At 36.5% G+C, this 27,170-nt stretch overlaps 1 protein-coding gene across 1 annotated transcript in view; it reads right to left on the reverse strand.

Moving 5' to 3' along the window:
* Slo2 (slowpoke 2) overlaps window positions 1–26,548 on the reverse strand; it is a 199,289-nt gene extending 172,741 nt beyond the window's left edge. The window contains exon 1 of the mRNA XM_076762347.1: window positions 24,152–26,548. Within this exon, the coding sequence (XP_076618462.1) occupies window positions 24,152–24,408 (257 nt within the window). The 5' untranslated portion in view covers window positions 24,409–26,548. The remainder of the gene's footprint in view (window positions 1–24,151) is intronic.
* Between the last annotated feature and the right edge of the window lie 622 nt (window positions 26,549–27,170).

Below are 27,170 nucleotides of genomic sequence, written 5' to 3' on the forward strand. Positions count from 1 at the left end.
TTCTTTAATCTCAATATCAAAGACGTGTCATAAACCCAGAATCACGAACACTAGACCGATGTAGCCGATGGTCGCAAACCGAGGGTCAGTTTTCCCATATTACCTTTACGTTTAACCCATTAACTGCCATTGATGCGAAAACGCGAGATTAATTATCGATTTTTTTACAGTTGAACAATCTTTCCACCGAGATAATCAAAGATATTTATTTCGGAAGGTACCCAGTTTTTCAAAAACATTTTTTTAAAATGTTATATTTGCGGAATTTAACTTGGGAATAGCAGATTTTCAGAAACTCTAAAAAGAAATTCTAGGATTCGAAAACCTACTTTCGTCAAATGTCTTTTTGAAACGTTTAAATATTACACAAGCTTGGTGAAGCTAGAAAAGGTTGAAAAAAATTGTATTTTTAGCGTTTTCCAGTACCTGTGATTCGAATATTATTATAATACTACGGAGACTAAATAGCTATGAGAGGAAATGGAACTCAACGTAAAAGTGATCCAGAGAAAAGGAAAAACGATGCAAGAATGAAAAGTATATCCATTGCTTGCATGGCTTCGGAGGTTCGCGAGAGGCAACAATGAGCAACAAAGAACATGGTTCCTGGTTCTCATTTCCCTGGTTATATCCGGTGGCAGGTACAAGCTACTTTGGACGGCGCGGAGCTTGACGATGTATTCGTACGACAGGGGAGATCGATTTGCATTTTCATGGGACTCGAGAAGGTTACTTCGCAACGAACCGGGGGAACTTCTCGCGACATTATCGCGCAACGCACGGGAAAATCGAACGTGAGCTTGCGAACAACCGTGCAAACATCGCGCGTACCAACAGAAACAAATTTGCAATATCCGTTTCTTCGCCATCAATTCCCTCCATTCTTCAACAAATACATTAGAGCTATCGTATCAAACGAACCACGACCGCTTTTATAAAGATAGATCGTTTTACGCGATGAGCATTGATATTTGCGTCGTTACAAAAGTTAATTCGATCAGTTTGGTACAGGATTATTGTCCTAATAATTGGACAGTTTAAGAGAAAATGTGTCCTCTAGAGACTAATTAAAACAATCGTTTCTTTCATCGATTGACACTTCCAACTTTTCAAGTAATTTCTATATTCGACAAATTACAATTAGAACTAGATTAGAATCGGACACGACGAAAGTTATGTGAACCTGTTGGACAATTTTAATTATAATAACAAACCTACGAAAAATATTAAACTACATCGTGTAATAGACCCCGATAATTAAAAATATTTCCCCCCTTCACAAGTGAAGCGTATTCGTATTTCCATAAAGTTTGAAATTTTAAAATAATAACTGTAAAATAATTGATGGAATTTTAAAAGCTGGCGAAGTTAAAAAACTCTTAACTAAATTCCCTGCATATATCACTATACGTCAGACATTAAATCTGTTTTTCTCGGAACAACATTAATCAAGCCTGTGACGTAAGATCTTATGAACAAAAAGATCGATTGACTTGAAATTGTACGCACGTGTAAAGTAAACTTCGATCTATCATCCGCACCGGAATTAACGCGATATCTCTGAATATTCTTTTTAAAAGTGTCACACAATTTTATGCAGAACCTGAATTTCTTTTCTATAAAAAAAAAAAGTTGCTGTATAAATGGTTTTCTCTTACTTTTCTGCCCATCGAAAAGATTCTTGCGAAAAGTTATGAATGTTGTGAACAAATATTGCAACAACTGCACCAAAGTTTTAAACGTAGCATTTAATTTTCGCTTCCTCGTACAATTTATAATTACCCGTACATATTACGATTCGTTTGCTCCTGGAAGCGTTGTTATTACTCTGTTGGCTTCCCGTTTTCAGAAGCAAAAGATAATGAAGATAATTTAGAACTAAAATTGTCTTCGTTAAGTCACGGAAAACGAGGCGCGACATTAGCCAGCAATTTCTTAAACGAGTGATATTAAATGCACTAGTTGCTGAAATTTTTACTCTAAATGGTAAAATTACTTGCGTATGTGATTAATTCGTTACTAATAAAATTTATATATTTCTCGATTTAATATAAAAGCGTTGATCGTGAATATCACAACGTACCCCCATTTTGTCGTTAGAATTTATAACATTCAATTTATATTCAGAAAATCAAAAATGTCAAAACCATAAATTAAGTCGCGATCTAATACATTTTTCCATTAAAATGTTCTACTATTCCATATGAAAATAAATAATTTTTTAATTCTATTTGTTGCCCATAAATTCTGAAACATATGAAATATTTCATCTAATTTCATCACGATAGGGGATGATTAGCTACCGTAAACGAGTGAGAATTTCTGGAAGAATTCCCGTACATGTTTTAGCTTTTAACACGATGAAATCTAGAGACTACCAGTATCATCATAGGCCATCCTTATTACTCAGGATCTTAGCAAAGTGAACATTCAAGATTTTCATAATCCCTCCTCGAGATAAGTAGGGTTCGCTACTTCAAGAGCCCCATTTTCGCTAAAACGGAAGGATAAGGAACTTCAGAATAGATAGGTACAGGAAAACTATCACCACGGTATCCACGAAGGGCGTCAAGTCGCGATAATAATCTTACTTTGATTATCAACTCCACCCTATATTATTTATATATTTAGCAATGGGGTTGGCATAAGAAAACCTATTTCTAAACTTTAATATCCAGAATAAAGAATTAGCAGATCACTTAATATGATTTTTGAAGATTAAAAAGAAACACCAACAATATGTCTTTTGTCTTCGAACGTATCCACATTTAAAATATATAAAATGTTACACTATAATCGCATAGTGAATTCATATATTAAAAATATTTGTGCTAATACAATTTTCTGTTACTATTTCAAATACATTTATAAAATGGTTTAATATAAATAGCACAGACAATTCACTGATGGATTATAGTAAACATTTCACAATTTCGAAATTTGGAAAATGAATCTGAGTTTCGAATATCATCTTTATCTAGGGCATCTTCCATTATCGCAAAATAGGGTCGAGCAAGCAGCGCCAGTTGGCCGGAAGTTCACCCTCGAGTTGCTGGAGTACCATCGATAAGGCGAGTCGATAAAAGTCCGCCATTTATCGAGTACATGACAACACGAACGCGGCCAAAGATATCGTCTGTGCTTGCATCGTATCGTAGAATGGGCCTAGCATACAATTGATAAATATTTGACACGTCTGAGAATCTTTAGAAACTCTTACCCTTCTCGTGCCACAGCCAACGTTATCGATTCGGAATCAAACAAGATTGTGGCGCTTTTAGCGGGAAGAATTGAAACAAACAGCTTTGCGAAATAATCCATATCCGGTCGAAATTATCAGCGACAGAAAATATTGTAACAATTTCATTTATTCTCACAGCTTCACGCAAGATTAGAACGTAGATGGAACTAAACATATTTCAAAATTTACAGCTACCTTGATTCCGTACTGAAATATTTCGAGTCCCATCTATTCTCAGACCCCAGAGTATAATATTTGAAATTTTAACATGGGATCTTTCCTTCGCTAATAATTTAGGATCATATAAAGTTAGAATAAAGTTCCATACATTTATGTATGTTACAAAATTTTTTTGGGTTCAAATATTGAATATATTCTTGCATTTTCATAACCTATTTCAAGTTCACAAAATTTTCAAAATTCAAACGTTATTATTCCAACGCATTTATCATTCATAAAACAAACAAATACAAGCAACGTAGGAAATTCCCTATTGGATTATAATGCATATTTATGACCTAACCCAAACCTTCGTCACGAGCAATGGCGATTTCTAGGTCTCAACGGATGGAGGCTACAGCGAACAGAAACCCGAAAGAGAACAAAAAATGGAATCAAAGTTCCATCAATTCCTCGTTACTTTTGACTTTGTTTTATATGCATAACTTTTACGATCGATATTTCTAAATTAAGAAGACAGAAAAAATAAAAGTCCTTGCATTTCCTTGGTTGGGTGTGCCAAATAATTATTTGACCATTGAAGATAAGGCAAAGATGTGGGAGGATATAACACCAACCACCTGGGGTAGACTCTAGGGTCCATTTAATGGATCTAACTGTAGTGTGAGATGATCAAAACCCTCAAAATAGCTTCCTCATTTCCCAAACGACACAGACGGATTCCGACTCTGAGATTTTCTATAAATAGTTCTCAACGTATCTTAATTAATTTAATATTTAACATCTTTACTATTACTCGAGTTACAAATAATTTAAAAATAATGTAAAGGGTGAATTTGAGATTTTGATTACTAAGTATGGTTAAACCATTTAAAGGATTCAAGTAAAATTATGTATTGAATATAAGTATTTCATAGAGTTACAGAGAAAGACGTCGTGATAATATTTTATGAATGAGACCACAGTGGTATATTTAATGTTGGTTCATGGTTACTCAATTGAGGATTCAGAGAAATGTGGGCATTCCTACGAATACAATATGAGTAGCGGAAACAAACATACAGCCTACGTTGATTAATATTTATGTGTGTTTTTAATAATTTCAATACGTGGGGAGATAGTTTCCTGAAGTATTCAAAGGTATTTACTGCTACGAAAAAAACAACCGTAGGTTTCATATCGTTTCAATCTTGTCATTTATACCTGTACTTGAACATTTTCATTTGTGGCTTTGTTTGCTAATAATCGACTTCGAAAATTCATTGTATTCAACAAATTTTTAAATGCAATTTGTTTTTTTCACGCAGGATCACCCTCTTCTCAGCCGAAGCGTCGATTCTGGGGCACCCAGTATTAGGAACGATTATGGACAAATTTTTTGCGATTGGAATTATCGACGACGTTACGTTCAATCTATTTACGCGTCACTTAACGTCGTTTTAACGTCGTTGTAACTCAATGCCACTTCGTCAAATAACTTTGAGTTACAACATCGACGTTATTACTTCGACGCAGAGCACTGTTTACACGGTGTCTAACATCATTAGTTATAACACCAATATTATAACTTCGGAGCGACTCATAGCGTGACAACGTAGTCAATATCTCCTCGGGTCACCGCTCGCGACAACTTCTTCGTAAGACATTGTAATCGGTACAACTTCGCGATGAAGGATTGATCGCCATAGAAAGTACGGAATTAATCGACTGCTAACTTAGAACAGCTTCTCGATAAAAGAATAAATTTAGATATTTCAATGAAACGTAGAATATGTAGCTCTAACGCGTTTTAATAAATTCATTTCTAATACTTTGCTCGCAGAAAAAGAACCACATTCCTCTTAATCCGGAAATATTCTTTCCTTATCCCTGCAATAACATGAACATCTGCCTTTCGTTCCTCTTTTTGCTATCCCCTTTATGTGGACCTAGATTACGGGGCAAAGAAAGAGATATTAAGGTTCCCAGTGTTATTTGATCATTTCTTTCGTGTAATATAAAATACTGCAAAGTAGGGCAAATCTTATCAACCTTTTAAGGTAACTGTGACATTGACAGTATTCGTGATTCCGTAACTTGACACCTTGAGAAAAACATTCGCGTTTCTACTATATTTCAAGTTACATCCGTTCCATATTAAATTGTGAAAATGAAATTTATCGTTACAATATTTTCTGTCACCGATAGGTTCGTGCAAAACTACGAGCAGGGTAAAAGCTAAAAGCTAAAAGCCTTTTACGTTTAGTTTCTTTATCGACTATGAGTTTCTTTATCGAGCATGATTCTCAGAGTCGTCATTCTTAAATAGAGGGTGCGCTGATAGACCACTGGCTTTTTACGAGGTCGGTACTTCAGCTACTCCAATGGCATACCAATTCTACACTTTGTCGCTCTGTACCTCCATCGTGTCACGGTTTCAGAAGCTACTGTTCAGGCATCTGCCTTACCAACGGCGATATACCGAGGTATTCCATTCAAGTTATCAAATTCACCTGAGGAGAAACAGGTGTCAAATATGGAGGAGCTTTTCCGTCCAGCGGTTGATAAATCGCTTCCGCGCGGCAAGAAATACATTACCCCTGAACGACAAAAAACTGTATCTACGATAAAAGGCAATAAACTAAAGAACATCGAAGAAACAAAAAATGTGATTCCTAAGTAAAAACGAGGGAAGAAAAATAATGTATTTTTTGGCACGTGCCAATCTGATAGAACGAAACCAGCTCGCTGCTCCTTTTTACGACCGCGATCGATACTATTTCCTGCTTTTTTTCACCGAAGTATTTTCTAGGTCGTATCGGTGCTCCTTTGTACGCGAGAAAATCACATGATGTGTATGGCCTAGAAGGATACACACCTAGCGAATATTAGATAGCCAGACAAGCTACTCTGCTTCAACGAAAGACAGGAAACGTAAAAGTAATGAAAAACGTTGATATAAACGTGTCCCTAATTTAATCTTGGTTAAGTTTAATTTTTGTATGTCAATTTCTCAAGCAATCGATTAAATAAACAGTAATACAAAGTAATAATGCATCGTTGCATTTAATCAAAGTGACTTGACAGTATTTGATCGAACGATTTCGCGACATATGCATGGATCAAGGAGAACCTGTTGCCTAGTGTACTATCTGTTCAATTAAAAATTTAATGGATTTTTATTTCCAGGGCCATTTGGAAATAATCGTTTGTTCAACGCTCATTGTCAGTGCTGTTAACAAATTCAACAAACACTGAAAACTTTTTAGAAACTGGGGATGCTATAATTGCATCTGTAAGTTTGCATTAAAACTGAGGTAGCCATTTAGAACATGATTGATTAAAGTACAGGTTTACATAAATTTTGTTCGTTGCTTCTATATCCTCTTTGTACCATTTAGGTATTTACCATATAGCAGTGTTGGGTAAATTTTATTCACGAAAGACTAATACTAGATTCACTCGTAAATTAACTTCCGTGTTCTGTTTAATTCGTAAATTTATTCGTCAATTAGAATGCCTTAGTGGATTTTTTAAACCGACATTCTAGCGAGCGAAACCACGTACAAAAGTTACTTTAAGAATTAATTTAAAATTTGTATTCATTATTCATGGACAAAATTTACCCAACTCTGCCACCTGCTATGAAATGATTTTTCATCTACTCTAAAATATATATTTAGAATTAGTTATATTAATACAATGTACGCCATAATAATTTAAAAGAAATATTAGTCTGGCGACCGTCATAATAATTTATGTTCAACGATATTGTAAATCTATATACCTAATTCACGTTTGTAAAAAGCCACACAATTAAACCTCCATTTTATGTGCCTTCGAATGATAAATATTTTTTCCCAATGATAGATACTCGTTCATCAAGTATAAAAGACTCGCTGAATGTATTAGTAAGCATGTTCTAAATTATTTTCAACGAGCTTAATTATGCATACAGAGTCACTGTCCATCGTAATGATATGCAACACTGCCATTGTATAACGATGGAGCCAAAATAATTAAGAAATAATAATAACATCTCAACCGTACTTGAGATGAATGTCAAGGACAATATTGATTAATGAAAAATCTTTTCCAGCGCGCCTGGAAAATGTTAAACCGAATGTACTGAATGCACCAAACAAAATGTGTGTGTCAAGTAATGTGAATTAAATTAATATGATATATTTGTATCGATAAAACTATGTAATGTTCCATGAAATTTAATAGAAAAATCTTTCACTATATTTCTTATACACAAAAGAAAAATTTTAATTCAATAGAAATTATGTCGTTGGTACAGTTCAAAATGAAAGCCTTCGTGCCTAACTCAAGTGACCTGCAATCTATCCTCAGAGATACGAGCTTTACGGTATTTATCTAGAAGATACTTCAGATTATGTAAATATTAGATTTGCCTGCGATACTCTCACATCCTCCGTTATGTGTATATTTTCCTAATTCCGAGAGATCTTCGAGCTTCGTTCAACCTACCTGGTTTCAAGATTTATGCAAAGTAACGTTGTTCACTCGCTCGACGATTCACTTCGCGTGTATCATTTATTCGATTTTAACGTGTCGGAATTGTCGTTTCAATTTTATTGAGAAACGCTGATCGTTCGACATTTTATGCATCGTTTGCTAGCAGTGAAACATAGGTACGACTGTTTCGTAACGAGCTTCGTTTATCGATTACCGAATGCAACAACGTACAAGCGACATCACAATTCACGCTGGAAGCTGGCAGTCGCTCAAGTTTGACAGAAGCTATCCTGGGTTTGTTCGTTCAGCCGTGAATCTCATTTAACCGCGAAAGCTGATTTGCCGTATAATCCGACTCTTCGTCGAATCTGACACAGTCATCCAGGTGCACCGAGATTAATTACAAGATGTTATTTCGGTTCAAGATATCCGCGCTAATATCGAATTAGACGAGGTTGATCAAAACGAAAATTGTAATAAATATTTTCTTTTTATCCGTTTGTGAGAGAATACATTTTTTATTTTATACTTTTCAATTTGTACGAGACTAGACATTTTTGTATGTATCAAAGATTTTAGGATGAATTCAACCTTGTTTACAATTACTTTTACTTTCCAGTATTTTGTATATTCTTCTACCTTTGTAAACAAGATTGATTCTCGTTTTACTGGAAATAAAACTAACTTTACTTTAAATATCTCCGTTGCTGTTAACGGCGCGAAGAAATATCAAAAGAGAAAAGTATTCGGTTCGAAGAGGAAAGTGTTACGATCGATGAAACATTTTGTCGAGTCATTCTGCCTGAGATTTCAAAGCCACAAACGATTTTTCAAACGAGATTACGCATTTGTATGTGATAAAAGTTTCTGTAATTGTACGGTATTACCAGGATACCAGGAAAAATTCCTTTAAACGTGGTATAAGCATGGCGAATTTTTAGCTCACGGTACATTCACAGCTTATGAAAGTTTATATCAAAAGTTTCAATCTGGACACTAATCTTTTGTCAGTGGACTTTTATCTGTGGAGAATTGTGATCTTTTATTCATCATCCACAGAAATGTATAAACACGGATACTTTTAATCTTTTTACTGGATTTTTAACTTTAACTTCATTTCTGGATTTTTCATACTGAAAGTCATATTTCATTGTTTACTGTCCTCAAGTGTAATCTTCAGAACACAGTTCAAAATGCAATGTCTCAAACAACAAACAAACCTGACAATCATATCGAAATCATTAATGAATCTAAAATAATATAAATTCTAATGGAGAATTGCAAATCCAATATCTGAAAGTCTGTTATTATCTCACCAAGCAATTGTAATTTCGAGTTTGCAAATGAGTTACGACTAATGGAGACACTTAATATTTTCAGAATCTACTGCCGGATAAACAAAGTGGATCAATTAACATGGGAAACAATTGACTTTAGGATTAATAATGTCATAATAACGCATTAAAGGTTACGCGAAGAGGTGCTCAAATATTGCAAATTACTGAATTGTCGAGAATAAATTCATGAGTTGTTAAATGGTATTGGAAGGATTAATCAAATATACATTAATAATTGTATACTCCGCAACGAAACTGTAATTCAAGAACACAGTGGAAACATTTTGGGTTAAATTTATTTGAACTCTGACTTTTACGTTAAGGATAACATTATCAATTGCAACTGTTCTCCATTATTTTACTACACTTTTTTTTCTTCTGTTTTAGCGAAAGACTCAGTATCAGGAAATTTGTTATTCCTTTAATTAGACTGTAGCATGACAACTAATCCAGAATAACAGATACAAGAGATATTTATCATATAACAGATATATGTTAGAAACAAATTAACGTCGAATGACCTAAATTGAAGATACGCTCGTGCAGTCTACGTGGGACGAAAATTTGGACATAAATCGAAGGCTATATGTGGCAAACAAAAATAATGAACCAGGATCATCTGAACATTTGTCTTATCTGACCTTATTTCCAATATACAGACATTTTTACATCGTACTAGTTCACTTATATATATATCTTCATAGATAGAACTACCAGAGACATTCAATATTACTAGTTTCAAGAAGATGGATTAAAATTCATGGAACATTACAAATAACTATCAAACGTAATCTTAATTGCTTCCAATTTTTAAAATTCTACCTAAATAATTTTAAGCAAACATTTTCGAAACATAAATTATCGAGAACTGAATAAAACAAGAAATCCTCAATTTTAAATCTCAATTTCGAATATTCAAAAAGCATGTTTTATATGTGTAGATCACTCTGTGTGAGCTGTTTTTCATGATTTCAAAGCAAGAATAGTTCTGCTTTACGTATTCTTGACAAGTTCATTTCCGTGAAATCGTATTTCGAAACGGTCGTTCAAAAATCAAAAACAAAACAGTACCTTTGAAGATACGAACATAGTAACACTGTAATGAGACCGACGCTGTTTTCACGGCTCGAATCGAAAAATGGAGCGTAAGAAAGAACAATCTCTAGGGCTCGCGCTATGTAAAAAGCGCAGCAATAAAAATTTATGAACTGAGAAGAACAGCGAGTGGCTCAGTTATGATAGCGTCGGCGGGATTGTATTGTCTGAAAAGTTTAATCGCCATTTTGCACCTAATTGAACGAAGCTTGTAATCACGTCACTGTATTTTGTTCAAACTCTTTTAGAAGCAACTGTCTCGACGTGCAACTTTTCCAAAACATTGCTTAAAAATTCTTTTAAGACACCTTATGCGAAATTTGCAATTTAAAACTTATCGTAATTTTATGAAGTATACTGAAAATTACTGCAATGAAAACTCGATGAAGCTAATATGAAACTTTAAGAAATTTATTACATTCATAAAACAATAAAATACCAGAGACTTTCTCGTATAAAAGATCAAATGTATTCGGTTCGAACAATCTCGCGAGAAACTATTAAATTTTAAAAGTATCGTTGAAGAGAGAAGACTTCCTCCACGGTAATGTAAGGAAATTAAATTGGAGATGTTATTAAGCGATAGTTCAGACAATTAAATGAAAGAATCTTTGAATATTGATGAACGACTAAATTATTAGTATTTGAACGATTGTATTTTTCGATATTTAGACAGTCGATTTAGAGAGACGAAAATCAAGGATACTAATTTGTTGATTGGGACTTCATTAAAAAATGATAGAAAAATTTCCGGCCATACAGTATATTTTCAGTAAAGAATTTTTTTCTCGAAAGTACGTAAAATTTCGTGAGTATATCTATTCACCAAAAATGTTTGTAATTGACCCCCGCAACCGAAAATAATTTTTCCGTGAATGATTTGAAATTTTTTAATATACTTTTTGACGAAGTCTCAATCAACGAATTGGCATTCTTGATTTTCATCTTATTTTGACCACTAGAATCTAAAATTTTTTTCCAGGAGTGGCTGGACACCCTGTATAATAAATCCGTGTGATGTTAGAATTTCGTATACCTATTTGTTCATGTTTCACTAGAACCTCGATCATCGATCTTCGTTTCGACGGTAATTGCTTCACTCTAGTATCATACTGTTCCATCAAGATTAAATCTCCGGCGCTCCAAGCGTTAAACAGTGCCTATTCCAGTTTCTGTGGTAAACCATCGTAGCATAAATGAAAGTTTAATTGCGTACTTATGTGGCAGGACACGTCCAGCATACAAACTGTCACTTACCTGAAACAGACAAACAATTATCATGTAATACATCAACTCGTAGATACGTAAATAAAAACAAATTTCTAAGATAATATATAAGATTGAGAAGAATATCAGTACGAAAATTAAAATTCAATTTACTTTGGTGCAATTAGAATTTACTACTCATGTGTATATACATAATATTTTGGCAACCCCCAAAATTTATACTGCTCAACCCTTCCTAAAATTTGTCGACCCTCGTTCCACGATATTCGCCAAAAGTTTCTCTCTGTCGAAGTTTGAGAAACACTGATCTGCGACCTGAATAAATTATGGCGCGTACGATAAAAACTGAAATCGCTTTTCGAGCAAAAAAACTTCGTATTGATTGTTCCATTTCGCTAGTCGATGCGGGGAAAACATAAATTGCAGGAGAGTAGCGCTATAATAAAAATCGTTGTGAAAAGTTTCCAGGATGCATCGATGCGTCGAATAACGACAGATAGTTTCGACAAAAATAGGAAGAAATATTGATTCGATAGACAATGCTGTCGATATCTTGTAAACCACGCAGAACACCGTTGTGACCCTCGTGACGAAAATACTGGGTCAATCTTCCGCAGTACCACGCACAGATCCTACGAACAAGGCTTTTACCCTCCTCGAACCAGGGTTGGGATTTCTTCCCCTCTGACAAACACAGATCCAGGGTAACACGTGAAAAATCACTGCGTCGTAACATCCAGAAATTCCAAGTGTTCTGCGCTATTTACTAGCCCTTAACATGATATAAAAAATTACTGTTAGAGAAATTCATTATTAATTTGATCGTCAAACGTCGCGACTGATTTACGATTAATTTTTAGTCCTATCGTAAGAAATTTTTATATCCTATGTCGCATATATTTTAAAATTAAATCGACAAATGTTTTATTAAAGATATTTGGGAATCGTGTTAAACTATTATATGTTTGTCTGAACCTACAAAATGCAGTTAGTGTGTATTGGTATTTGACGAGTATACATTGGTGATACATTACCTACAAAATGAGATCAATTAGACCGCTGGTTAAAATATTTAACTTTCTGTCCAACCATGTCCACTAAAACGTTACGTTTTGGGTCACGGGCTATCAATTGAGGTGAACAAAATTCGAGATGCATCGAATACGATCCCGAATCTTATCAAATACGAATAACACGTTGGTATAAAATTTTATTTGCTTCTGGTAGCTATATAATATCAAATAACACTTTCCAGTTAAATCCATCGCCACCAACAGATTAAAATATTGTTTCATAGGAGGACGAAACAGAAATAAATTCTCGAATTCCCTTCCAGTTAGCCAACAAAAACTGTATGCAATTTTTATCGATGAGCATAGATTGAAAATTGATACGTAAATGTTGAATGTGCAAATGTGCAGTATCTTTTTGTCCAAATTTTGCCTCCTGCGTGAAAAATACTTCGAACTGCGGTGGACCAAACGTACCGTTGCAGATATCCGCGACAATAAATTTCTCGTGATAAATAATCTGCTGGCAGAAATTCTTGCCCTCTCCGTACGCGATACGAATAGAAAACGATTTCCTCGTGAGATTCATTTTACATATCGAACGCAATCTCCTATCGAATTCCAGATTTTCGAATGGCTGTTTCGTCTTGGAGTAATTGTATTAGGCGAGAAGGACCCAGTTTCTCCTAACAAAGTGTACTCTGAACGGAACATCGTCTCCGAGGAGAGGTTTTTCGATAGAAATGTCGAGTTTCCACGACGTTCTCGTTAGCTGGTCCACACACTAAACGAAGCCCAATATTGGAAGAAGCCATCTTAGTAACGCTGTCTTAACTACGAAACGTTTAGACACAGATTGATTTACTGTGATATACGCTCTCCTAACTGTGAAACGTTTAGACGCAAATTGATTTACCCCGTATTTACTACGCTGCCTTCGACGTTAGGGTATCGCATTCTATCACAGTATTTCCTTCATAGAGAAAAGAACGACAGTTTCTTTTATAATAATTCTACGAGTGATAGCTATTTATGAAAATATTTAATTGGCAGTACATAGTCGAATGATAGCTTATGACCCACTTCGGTCGAACTACTTGGGAATACCTTAATGACAATATAGCTAATCGATGGTCTGGCAGAGGACCAATTGCATTGTCTGTATTGGCCAACACCCCCGCTACAGATGTTCCTTCGTCTTCGAGTCTGAGCAATCGAAGAAATTAATAGTACACTCGATCGAACAGTAAATACAGTTTGTGATATGAATTTAGTATTTATTCAATAATTGCTCCAAATACAATTTTGCAAAAACGTCTATGAGGGAACGTAGAACCACGCGTAAGAAGAATGTGGAAGGATTAATCGCCTTCTTTTCACACGTCGAACGAGAGATATAGGACCAACTTAAGGGTTGATCACCCATTTTTTGTTCGTCCAACGGGGAAATGAAGTACCACGCGTAAGGGAAACGTGTAAGGTTTAATCACCAGTTTTTTTTGTACGCCTGGTGGATATAATACCGTGTGCAAAAAGATGTGTTACGTTTCTCCTCTTTTGCAAAGGCAGGTCAAGGGTAACGAGTAAGAAATCGCCAAGTAACGTCGTTTATCGTAGTCTTTCGCGAACTTTTTCCAGACTATTTTCAGCTTTTCGTTTCGCGTTACCATAAAACGTGGCAACGTTACCGCGACAGCTGCAAGTGCACGGATGGAAATAAAATAACATCCAGGATAATGGCGGCAGCCGTTAATCGTAATAGCGTCGCATTGAAGCTCGTTGAATAGAGCATAAAAAAGAGAGAAGATCTGGATGGCAGGCTTGAAATCGAGGATTAAAATGAAAGAACCCCTGAAATGGAATGCGCGCCTCATTCGTCCGACCGTAATAGCGAGGATCAACTCTTGGGCGTATCCTGGCCTTGAACTTAATGGAGTAAAAAAAAGCCAAAGTAGAATAAGAAGGACGTCTTGAGAAAAGAAAACCTTTACATAATTGTCTCTCCCTCGCGGTAAGTTTGAAACTAAAGACTCGTAACTTACGGTAAATTAACCGAACGATCGCGATTAAGCGTAACAAACAGTTCCTTTTTAGTTAATTGTTTCCAACCGCGTCGAAAAGAGAAAACAGCAATGGTACCTAAGCGGGAATCTGTTTTGTCACAGAGTTGCTCGCGTGCCTTTGAAAAGTTCGTGTTATACGATAAATTACAGTACTTTGTACGACGTATAATTAATTTCCCTTATGAAACAATGCATACACGATTCGCTATGGTAACTTTGATGTTAAAAGATGAATCGTTTCCAACAAAGTTACAGCAGTTCGCGGGGACAGGAAACCGCACGAATCTCACGAGGAAATGAAAATGGGATTTTCCAAAGATGGGAAATTATTGTAAAATATGGATTAACGTGAACTTCTCAAAAGTAATTTAAAATAACTATTTAAATAATTCCACTGTCTTTCGTAACGAAAGATTATCTTGTCAGGTTAAATTTTTTAAATGAAAATACAGAGTTCAGAATTTTAATTGAAACTGTTTGAATTTGAGAGGCATCGAAGCCAAATTAGATTCCACAGGATACATTAATAATCGAGACGATCAATCGATGTCGAGGGCGTAATTAATTGCTCCAAGGATTCTGTGTCTCTATAAAACGCAAAGGCTTAAATTTTAATAACTTCCCGGAAGCTTTGTGTGCTTTCGGTTTACGTGTCGTCGTTTGTATTTGAGTTTCTTGGAATATTAAAATCGTGAATAGAAATCCAAATAAAGCCATTATGGAGACAGAACGAAAAGTTTGTACATTTGATTAATCTATTCGCGAAAGCTGTTGGTGATCGAGCCATTATTAGGTTTTCAAGCGTACAAACAAATTGTTTCGATAACGCGAACACGGTCTGGCGATTACTACAGTAGCTATGAGCAAACTGTCGCCTATACCTTTGCCTCTCGAAGTCGTTATTACGCAATGACAAGGACATATTGGCGGATTTGGGGAGTAAAGTAGAACACGTACATACGTCTTTGTATTCGTCGCGACAGCAAATTGTGCCCTCCTGTTGAATCAGCTCGGCCATAACAGGTGAACCAAGGAAAGTAAACTACTGCCAAAGTAAACACGACTCTTGCGGATTACTTAGGGAAACTTGTAACACGCAAATTTAGTACGAACTCTATTAATCCTATTTCCTAGTATTGAGGTCAACCATCAACGAAAGAAATGCTGTACACAATATACGTACACCCTCGTCACGATATGAATACATTTGAAGTAAATAGGAAATGAGAACAATTTTAAACGTAAAATGTTTTGTATGCCAAATATGAAGCCTGATAAGCCAAATTCTACTTTAATTAGGATTTGCAATATTACTCTATGCAAGAAAAAATATTTCGAGAATAGAATTGTATTTTATATATTATTTTGATTAATAATTCACCGTCGTTCATTGATTGCACACGAGTAATTAGAAGTCATATTATAAAATGCAAACAATATAAGGATCAATACGCAATCCCACGAGTTTTATTCTGAATTAAATTTCTATATTAATTTTCGAATTAAAATTCTTGCCACGTGCTAAGGACCCATAAATGCAATATAAAAAATATTCTCCGCTTGTCAAAGGGATTCCAATATCGAATGTTTGAAAAGCTTTAATCTGCGTTAAATATAATTGTTATGTAATCTGAATTTTAATTGAAATATTACGATAATAAATAACCATGTATTTTATGAATTATTTCGATAAGTTTAACGTTCCTATATTCACGTTTTATTCGATAATTTAATTTCTGTCGTGCAAACGCATAAATTCTGATAAAACATTAACGCGTCGATTTTGTTTTTAAAACGATTGCAATAAAATCTTAATGCTTCTATATAGGGTGTTCAGCCACCACTGGGAAAAATTTTAATGGCAGATTCTGGAGGCCAAAATAAGACGAAAATCAAGAATATCAATTTGTGGATGGAGGCTTCGTTAAAAAGTTATTAACAATTAAATTCAAAAATTTCAAATCGTTCTGGAAAAATTATTTTCGGTTGCGGGGGTCAATCACAATCATTTTTGGTCATTACATATACCCCCGAAATCCTACCCACTTTCGAGAAAAAAATTCGAGTAAGTACCTAAATTTTTCGACGAAAAAAAAAAATTTCAAATCTTTCTGAAAAAATTATTTTTGGTTGCGGGGGTCAATTACAATCATTTTTAGTGAATAGACATACCCCCGAAATCTTGCGCATTTTCGAAAAAAAATTCAGTATGGTCGAAACTTTAAACGTTAATAATTGTTTAACGAAGCCTTCATCAACAAATTGGTATTCTTGATTTTCGTCTTATTTTGTCCTCTAGAATCCCCCATTAAAATTTTTCCCAGGGATGGCCGAACACCCTGTATATTTCTATTATATATCTAGAACATTTCTATTCGTTACGCTACAGTTTAAAAAAGATGTCGAGGTTAATCCTAGTCAGGATAAATTAGCGTGTCAACGCGTTAATTGCATACGATTAATCAGAAGTTACATTATAGAATAGAAAAAAGTTCAGGCGATGAATCAATACGGAAAAGCAAAGAGTTCTATTTTAAATTTACTTTGTATGGCAATATGCAAATCAAAACTTTGCCACACCATGATCCATAAATATATTATGAAAATCTTGCTCCACTTACGAAGGGAGCTTTTAATAGTATGTACAATAAAGTTCCTGGTCAGCGACGTCCGGCTAAAATTATACCATACAAGAATATCGTATTTTATATTATACGACACGTCTCTTCGTCGTCGATTTATTTTCCTTTCGATAAAATGAAAGAAAATACACCGGAGCATTTTTCTAACTATAACAATCTCTATAACTAGCTTCTAAACTAGATCTATTTATATTTAAAAAACACGAATCAAAAACGTATAAAGTGTATGTTTCCTACAATCGAATTCAACACCTTGTGAAACAATATAACCAAACAGTTTTGCATACAAAAATAATAATACAAAGCTTCATTGTTTTCGTCCAAGTGTTCACTAGTAAATATTACTTTTTTATTGTTGTTCCTTAATTAGGAAAAAATTTTACAGACATATTGGTGAGCTCGGAAACGATACGAATAGAAAATTGTATATTTTCGTTCTGGATAAAATTGCAAAATAGAAATACTGGTTCAGGAATGATTGAAGAATGGGTCGAGTTGGAAGCCTGAACAGCTAAAATTCAATTCTGGTCCTCTTTGCCGTGTGCAAAAGTAGAACTCGGCGTTTCACGTTAAACGATATTCGAGACGAAAATGCTCTGCCAAGGATCTATATCGTTGACGGCAGTTTGGCTACGGTGAAACACAAGAAACAAAGTAGGCAACGAGACCAGGCGCAGCCGGAGAAAAGGCCCTTCCAACGCTCCCACTGTTCAATATGACAAAAAGCGCTTTGGCGCCATCCGCTTTGCGTGAAACGCGATACTAGAGCACGAAAGTCCTAAAAGCATCGCGGTACTACGTTGTTTCAAGGAAGTTGGTCAAAATTTGGAGTGTGTTTCCAGCGTATTAGAACGAGGAAAAAGTTCACGGACACGTTTAACCAGAAAACTTCACCTTTCGAGGTTCACCGAATTACAATTAACTTTTAACTCTTTAACTTTTAAACGTTCGCGTGACATTGCGACATAAAATTACTCGCCGTGATGTATTGCACGCAGCGACGAAAAATACGTGATTACTTACGCGGGAACAGTGGCTGCGTTAAGATAACAAGTAATTTATTTCGACAAAGTGAAGTATTCGTTTCAAAAAAGTATTCTTTTTTGTCCGCAATGGTACGAGAAAATGTTTCGAGGTTGTATAGTATACGACTGGGGGTAGTTAAAGGATTAAATATTTACCATGTGATCCTATCTACGTACAATGTCGTGGAAAAGTTCAAGGATACTTTCCTAGTTCTTCTGCGAAGGGGGAATTCGTCCATAAAAATGAAATTTATGTTTCCCAATTACGCTTGTGTCTTCTCCCTCGTTAAATTTTCATTTTAAATTATCAAAACTTTATTCCAGTTTGGATTGAAAAATGTAGATAACATTAATATTTCTTTATGGAGATGCATCGATCTTCAAAGTTTAGTAAGGGTTAAAGTCTATACTTTTTGTACTATTTCCAACCTTCCATCTATCTCAAGTGCAGGAATGTTCTTTTTTTCTCGAGCAACCGCTTTCCCAAAAGTTTGGAAACCACTGCCCTATATTCGTTATCGTTGTTTGCCAAATCAGTTCAAAGTTTTCCGGGATGATTACGAAATTTATACGAGACTCTATATTTGATAATAATCAGCTCCTGCATTTTCATATGAAATTACCATACAAATATGTTTTAAGTGTACCTGCGGTTAAGAATGCAAAGGATACAAATCAGGCGAACGTGACGCCATGTAGGTAGCAAATACTTCCTTTTTTATCCGTTGGTGTTCATAAATCCTCATTGCCTCTACACGGTGTAATTAAAACGTTCCGGAGTGCAGCCATAATCATCACCATATCTTCTTGTTAAATAGACCGATTAATAAATGTTGCTATTGTACAACGCCAGAAGATCCGAGTTAGAGAATTATTGATGTGCTAGTTTCAAGTATGTATATTGATAAAACTGATTTTAAAAAAGAACGGTCGCAATAGAAAAAGCGCGAAAAAAATTAATGGGATTGAAAAACAATAAAAATATTGGCTCCGTGTGAATTTAAAACTTCAACGCGTGGGTGGGGAATGGACAGACCCCGTCCCTCTACACCTCGATACTGAAAACCCTCGTCCTAAATTACGGAAACGTAGAATGACTAGGTTTGGGTTAGGTCTCCCCACCAACGCATTGAAGTTTTCCCCAAAAATCAATATTCACAGAAATATTTGACTGATAATCTCTTCGCGATGTACATCGATTAATACCGATACCAAAAGATTCACGTGGTTTGTGTATAGTATTGAATTTTCCACGCTTCAACGCTCATCCATTCCACAACCTATCAGTTTTTCAATATTTTTGTGATACCCTAGAAAAAATGCGCATATTAAACGTTTCACTATTTTTCGTGTGTGTTTTTAATGTTTAAAAGTCATCCAAATCAGTCTGCTTGTATTTATTACTCTTGTTTGCACATGAGAATGAAAGAATTAAACATGAAAGAATAGAATTCGAATTCACAATAAAATTTATTGTGAAATTTATATAAAATTCATGGAAATGGAACCGCGTTTTCACTTACTTATTATTCAACAAATTTGCCTGACCTAGTTTGCAGTGAATTGTTAAAGCAAAAAATTCCGAAAGGAATCTCTTCTCTCTCTTTAACGTTTATAATTTTATACGGCAAATTAATTTAACTATATCGACAACTGCAATTTCAAATGTTTCCGAACTAATTATACAGAGTTTTTAAAGTTTGAGATAATAACTAGATATTTCAACAATATTCGAAACAGAGTTGAAATACAACGTGCATAGATATCTCATTTAAGATGGAAAGAATTATTAAATCGCGATAAGGAAGACTATTTCAATCCGTAACGAGTCTTTTTGATAGCTAAATTTTTAAGGAAGTCTCATATTAATGTTATTTTATTACCAAGTGTAATAAAATCTTTAAGTGCGTAGATATTTATCCCATAAACATCCTATAATTTCATATTTTACGTACAACACTGACCTAAATAAAAGTTAGCAAGTAACTTCTGATTATATGCCCTACAGTTTCCGACCGTTCACGGAAATCCATAACATAATTTTGCGACAATAAATTTATACGTGTGCACTTGTCGTACAGAATTAACAAATGCATACAGTGTTTTAATAAAAGACATACACTTTTCCATGTTCTTAGTCAAATAACCAAACGACTAACTAATGTTATTTAATTTATGTTTCATATTTTATATATTATTTTCTAATCGTTTTGTTATCGTCAATTCATCAGATATTATAAAGAACATCGTAAACGAAATACTATGCCACGAATCCCTGCTCAACTATTGCATAATATTAACTAATTGACGAGGAAGTTGAAAATTATACGCACACAGAGAATTCTTCGAACGAATAAGGACGAAGTATATTGGAATACAGTGCGCTGAAGAATTCTAACCATTTCCTTCGTACAGCATATTTAAATTAGAAATTCCAACCGAATATTGGCTATGTATATCCACGTACTGCATAAAATGCGCTTTGCTCTTTCCCGAGTGCATTACGTACATAATGAAACATTCAAAATCCGTAATTGCGGTTTCTCGATGCAATACAATTCCAGCCGGTATTAGTTTTCGATGAGTTGCCAGTTATACTATCCGATCTGTACATTCGTTAACAATTGAAAGTAGTTTAAAAGTAAAACTAGACTCAGACGAATCATCGAAGAAATAAACAAAGATACTGTAAAAATATGTGCATTTAAAAAAAGATGAAAACTTATTTATTTAAATATTAATATCGTAGCTTGTCGTAGTAACGTGTTTGTCAATTTTTCCCCATTAAAGTTCGTTCAGAGTAACGAGCGGTTGGCGGCCATTGCACATAATTTAATATTTAACGTATTTGCATTCGTAAAGAATAAAACGAAGATTTCTGAAATACGAGACACTCGTATATTATTTCAACGATGCTCCAGCTACAACATACTCGAACTGTTCATGCAACGCGTAATTTATGGGTTCTTGCATCATAGAGAGTTTATGTAAATGTCCACGGTGAACGGTTTTTAATATTTATACTTCACACGTATAGGAGCAATTTTCATTTTGTTATTATATTTCGCCGCGTAGCGGTATCATCTTGATACGACGTCGTTTGCTGCGACGACATTAATATATCTTGTTACCGCGGAGTATCACGTGCACTTGCTATAACGCAATTTATCTGGATATTTTGAAAGTGGGTTAAACAGAGATAGGTTATTATAAACAGTTATCTACGAACAGGAGCAAAGGTAAATGTTATCTACTATTTTCTGATTTGTAAATACGGACGTTGGACTATTTTCTTTCTTTCATATACAGTGACGAATAAACAAAATTATTTTTATTCAAATGAATAGTGTTAGAAATGACAACAAAAATTTTATTTGTTTTACGGAAACTAAAAGAAATAAGTTAAATTTATTCGATCGACTAATTCTCTTTTTAAATTATTATTTTCTACGTCCTTCTTCTGGCTTAACGATAGCTTAAGTACGAGCGCGTCGTGGCATACTTTCTACGAACAAAGATCCTTGACTAATTGAATTGAATTCCACTTAAATTTCGCCGCAGATTAACATTATTTTCGTTTAATCATTTGGAATCGTTACCATTCGTGGAATTGTATTATACACTTTACTTTTAGAATTTTAAAACAGTCAAAAACCACAAAGTAAGAAGAAGGTTTACGTTTTTGATACATGTAAATATTCAATGAAAGAGAAACGATGTTTAGAATAAATTTTAGATGTTTCGAGGGGGTCGGTCGATTCTGTGCACACGAAGGAATTTCTAAATTACAGATTAACTTTCGCTGTGAATTTCGAAATACGCGAAGAGGATAATACCGACGCTGTGAGAGAAAAGTTTCAAGCTCCGTACTTAAAACATCTTCGACTGAGAAGTTCTGCGGGATTGCAAGCTTTCTGCTTCGAAGAATCAGTGGGAGATACAGTGGAAATGAACGCGAAGACCCGTCATTTATTTAATACGCCAGTCTGTTGAAAGACGAAGTGCCTGAAGATGCAGTGGAATTAGAAACTGAGATACAACTTAAATAAGATGAATGACTTCTTTCTCCGGGAAGAACAATTGATTGCCACAAATTAATTTCCAAGTATCCGTTCCATACAAGTATAAAACTTTCTTTATCCGAACTAATAGACAGACCTGCGGGACTTCGAGGTCACAATTTTTAAGTCTGGTTTAATCTTATTATCATAAATAATTCAGCATTGGAATATTTATGAAACGCCTGAAGATCGATATCTGTTCATCTACGTTGTATACGTGGGTTAAATTATTATAATTTCTTGTTTAAATTGGTTCTCTTGACTCTACTATAGTCCCTTATAGGAAATTTATCACATTCAAATTTTTGAGAATTGGTATATTTATGGCATGCACTGTGTTTTTTGTATTTGAAAGTGTATTACACTGAGCACATTTTCTATAAAAAAGGGAAATATTCTATCTTTCTCTGATCGCGAGCGTATTAGAACTAACAAAAATTTTAAAAGAACCATGTTACAACATGAATAAAGTATAGACCTGGATTATATGAAATATAGTAGCAGAAATAGCATGAATATAGATTGTGCCTCATAATTTTCACGTAGTTACGAGTAACACGAAAGCTGGCTGAAACGTTCGATCCAATACTACTTGTAATTCTTTCCACGAACAGATCTTCCTTCCCCCCACCCATACATGCTACGTTTATTGTAGACGAATGTCCAAGAATTGCCAACTATGAGGTTAACAGTAATGAAAGTATTTCGTGTATCTAATATATAATTCTATATTGATTCTTTGATAACGACACATTAAATACTTTTACCTGCAACACAAGGCCATTGAAGGTTAACCACGATAAAAAATATTTATCGATCACTGCTCTAAGAGCATATTAATAAGTCTGCGTGACAAGATAAACATGATAAGGAAGACATCGTACACGGTCAATTAATTCACTGATACTAAATTGAGCATGTTTACCTTGCCATGTAAAATTAAGACATCCTTCAAGCATCGTTTACTATTCGTTACAATACCGATAAGATATTCAAATACTGGACAGTAGTCCATTATTCCCAATAATTTTAAAAATTCACTGAAGTACTAAGGTAGTAAAGCTTCATTAATACGCATTATTTGAATTTTGAATCATTAAAATCCTTCAATCCGTTCAGAAGTTATGATTTTTTAAACATACGCATGAAATTTCAGTGAAACATATCAATGTATGGTCAGACATTATATTTTTGGTAAGGAATTTTTTTCTCGAAACTGCGTAGGATTTCGGGGGTATATCTACTCACCAAATATGATTGTAATTAACCCCTGCAACTGAAAATAATTTTTCCAGATCGATTTCAAAAAATTTTTTTTGCCGAAAAATTCAGGCACATATTCGAATTTTTTTCTCAAAAGCCCGTAGGATTTCGGGGGTATGTGTATTGACCAAAAATAATAGTAATTAACCCTCGCAACTAAAAATAATTTTTCCAAAATGATTTGAAATTTTTTAATAACTTTTTAACGAAGCCTCAATCAAGAAATTATTTTTGATTTTCGTCTTATTTTGGCCTCCAGAATCTGCCATTAAAATTTTTCCCAGTGGTGGCCGAGCACCCTGTATAGTACAATTCAAGTCGAACACGTTAAATAAATTCAGAACTATCAGTCTTCTAGAGACAAATTGCAAAACCTGTACAAAGACAACAAATTTCTTCCACCCTGAAACGAACGCTGCTTTCGGTTATCACCGATTCGATAAAAATAACCAAGTCAAAGAACCGTATCGATGGAGCTATTAGCGTACATATTGACAAAGTTTCACCGTGGAACGTACAGGGTGGATGGTCGGAACAACGTCCTACCTTTCATCCAGCTTGAAGGAGGACCTCGACAGGTCGCTCCAAGCGCTCATACTTCTGCTGCGTCTTCTGCATGAGGACTGGGGCGCGAGTAGTCTGGAGCTGCTGCGTCTCCTAGTGGACGCCAGGTTCTCCGCCTGGAAGTAGACCCTAGGCGGGTGCATCTTCTGCTGTGCATTCGGTGGCGTCGAGGACGGTGTAACGGCCGTCGAGGTGTGAAGTTCCGGCAGTGCCTCGTAGTCCCATGCTCTCGCGCCCATCTCGAGCAAGGGAACCGACGAGGCAGCGTTCTGTCCTCGCAGAGGATCCCGAGGCTTGCGCTGATGAAACAGGGCGAACAGCTGACGGAACGCCGACTCGTTCGCCCGGAGTTCCTTTTTTCTCGGTGGAAACTTCACTTTGTCACGCGTTATCGTTTAACCGGTCTTTAACAAACGAATCGATCCACGATGCCCCTCCGACGACATCATCGTTGTTCCCGCGATCATCACATCTCGAATTACCTTTCTGTCACACGGTGCGTCCATACACGGTGTCTCGACAATTCACTGATCGTTTCGACTTGACGATCAAACCGATCGAACGGCTCCAAGTCTCTTTCCATCGCGACTCCGTGACTTTAATCGTTGCTCGACTTTTTATCCGTAAAATCGCGCGTTATCGAACACCGTTAATCTCACGACAGGGCGTTTAATCAGTTTTTTAATCAGATAAAATGCCTCGAAACTGGGCAGCTTTCCTCGTCAACAAATTTAACGAAAGACGAAGTTATCGTTTCACGGGTAAAAAGCTGGGCGCCAAAGAAATCGCTCTCGATCCTCCACCACGCTGACATAATTAACGAGGACCGTGTCGACGGTATCTCCGTACGCTTGTTTGAAATAAAACACGTGCAACGGAGCGCTCGAAATCAATAACTACCGTCTCGTGGAATCCGTCCTGTCAAATGTGCCGCGAAGACGATCGTCGACGACGCGTGAAATTACTTTCCACAGCGTCGATCGAAGGATGTAAACATTCGCGGACGAATTCGCGTTCTAGAAAATGGTGATGCAATTTAACCAGTGCGACGTTTAGCTCTGCGAACGGAGACTCGTCTTGCGCGCGGGTGTATACTTACGGTATCAAAGTCCAGAAAACTTGTTTAAAAATTACGCACGAAATAACGTTATATCGACAACAGTGGAACAATTTCAACAACGATTCTCAAAATTAACATCTATCTCGTCGCAACGATAATCTTTCGAACTTTAACCTCCGTTGGAAAAATACTTTCTACGTTTGTCTTTGAATTTGTGTCAAGTAACAGTCGCTCTCGCGATCGTGGCCATAACGTCTACAGTCATCATGCGCCATTATCATTCGTCGCCTTCATCGTACGCGTTCCCATTATTCTCGTCGTCGGTTCCATGGATAGTCGTCGAGCCATGGATGATTATCTTCCTCGAGACACACTGTCACGATTCCATCCACCGACGCATCCGTACACGTTTCGTCGAGTCGACGGGAACCTCGTAAACAAACCGCGACGACGTTCGTTCGGGAAAGTGTAATTGATTGCTCCGGAACAAGCGACGACTCGTAGCAGCCTCTCGTCACGATAGAATTTCGATTGACCCGTGCACGGAGTCACGTGATGACGGTCAGCGGTCGAAGGTCATGACCGTTGCAACATCAGCCGTACGTTCTCGTCGAAACGCGTTCGAACATTTGACATTTGAACCGTGCTCAAAAGCGTTGCGACAGCGAAGCGATCGATGCATCGAACTCCGGCGATTACATATCCTTTCGTAGCGTGCGTGCTCCGAGGTCCTTCAAAAATCCTGTCGTCGAATCGCCTAAAACGTCGTGAAACTCACGCACAACGAACAACAATTATTGACCGAGACAGTTAACGTTAAAACGTTATTGTCTGTTTCGTCCTCGTCCGAGTCCGCGTTCACCGTTTCCAGGCAGAATCCTACATCGTACGACATGGTGGTCAGAGTCAAAGGATCGGAAAATCATCCACGATCATCGATCCGATGCTCGCGATCGAACGTAACAACGTTGGCAGCTTGGACTCATCAGCTGATCACCGGCGGGAGGCGACGTTCACACAACACTTTTGTTCCTCCGGTGTCTGGCGATTCGACGATCAAACGCGTCGGCGGTTTACTGCATCGACCTTGACATAGCGAACTGTTATCGCGATCGACGGAACAGGTTCGTCGAAGGGATCACGAACGTCTAGATTCCCTCCGATCCGCGAAAGTTTCGCGCGAGGATCTCGTGCCTGTGGAAATGGCGGAAAGGCGGGCAGCCTCGGCGATTAGTTCCCTGTAACGTGTCACCCCGAGAGGGTTGGGTGCCGGGTTGTCCTCGTCTACTGGTTTTTCACTCTGCGAGTAGCCAGCTCGCAGCTCGCCGCCCCGTACTGCGGCACATCGTAGCAGTTTTCTCTCGTGCTCCGCCACCCCTTGCTCTCTCCTCTCCGTTCGCCAACGTACCACCCCTCTCTTTCCCGCCCTCGTTACCGCTGGTCGTTTCGCCTCGTTCGCTATCATCCCATCTCCCTCTCGTCCTGTCAACGCCGCTTGCCTTTTCTCTGTCACCCCAAAAGGGTCGCATCCTCGTCTCGCCTCTGGCGAATGCGTGCTGAACCGGCGCACACATGCACGTGGCGCCGCCGTTGTCAAGGCGACTGCGCCACGGAATACCACGGATGTTTCTCCGTTTCGCATCGTCCACGTCCGGATTCTTCCTGTCAGACACCCTCGCGAAACCACCTTCGTGACTTGTGATAAATAACCTCTGCTACCGGATTCGAAAGACACGAGTGTCTTATTAACGGTGCTCGGATTCCACGCGGGATCTCCGACTACAACGAGGGTGCCCTTAAGGGAGGCGTTCTTCGAGGGTCGCGAAACTTATCTGTGATTTGAGTCCCTGAGAATTTTAAATTAACGTCTGTGCAGAGCACGGTTCGCTTTAACCCTTCGAGTGCTCGAATATTCTACGCTAGTGTGAATTCGGAATTTAA

This window comes from Colletes latitarsis, chromosome 1, assembly GCF_051014445.1.
Source record: "Colletes latitarsis isolate SP2378_abdomen chromosome 1, iyColLati1, whole genome shotgun sequence".
Taxonomy (NCBI): Eukaryota; Metazoa; Arthropoda; class Insecta; order Hymenoptera; family Colletidae; genus Colletes; species Colletes latitarsis.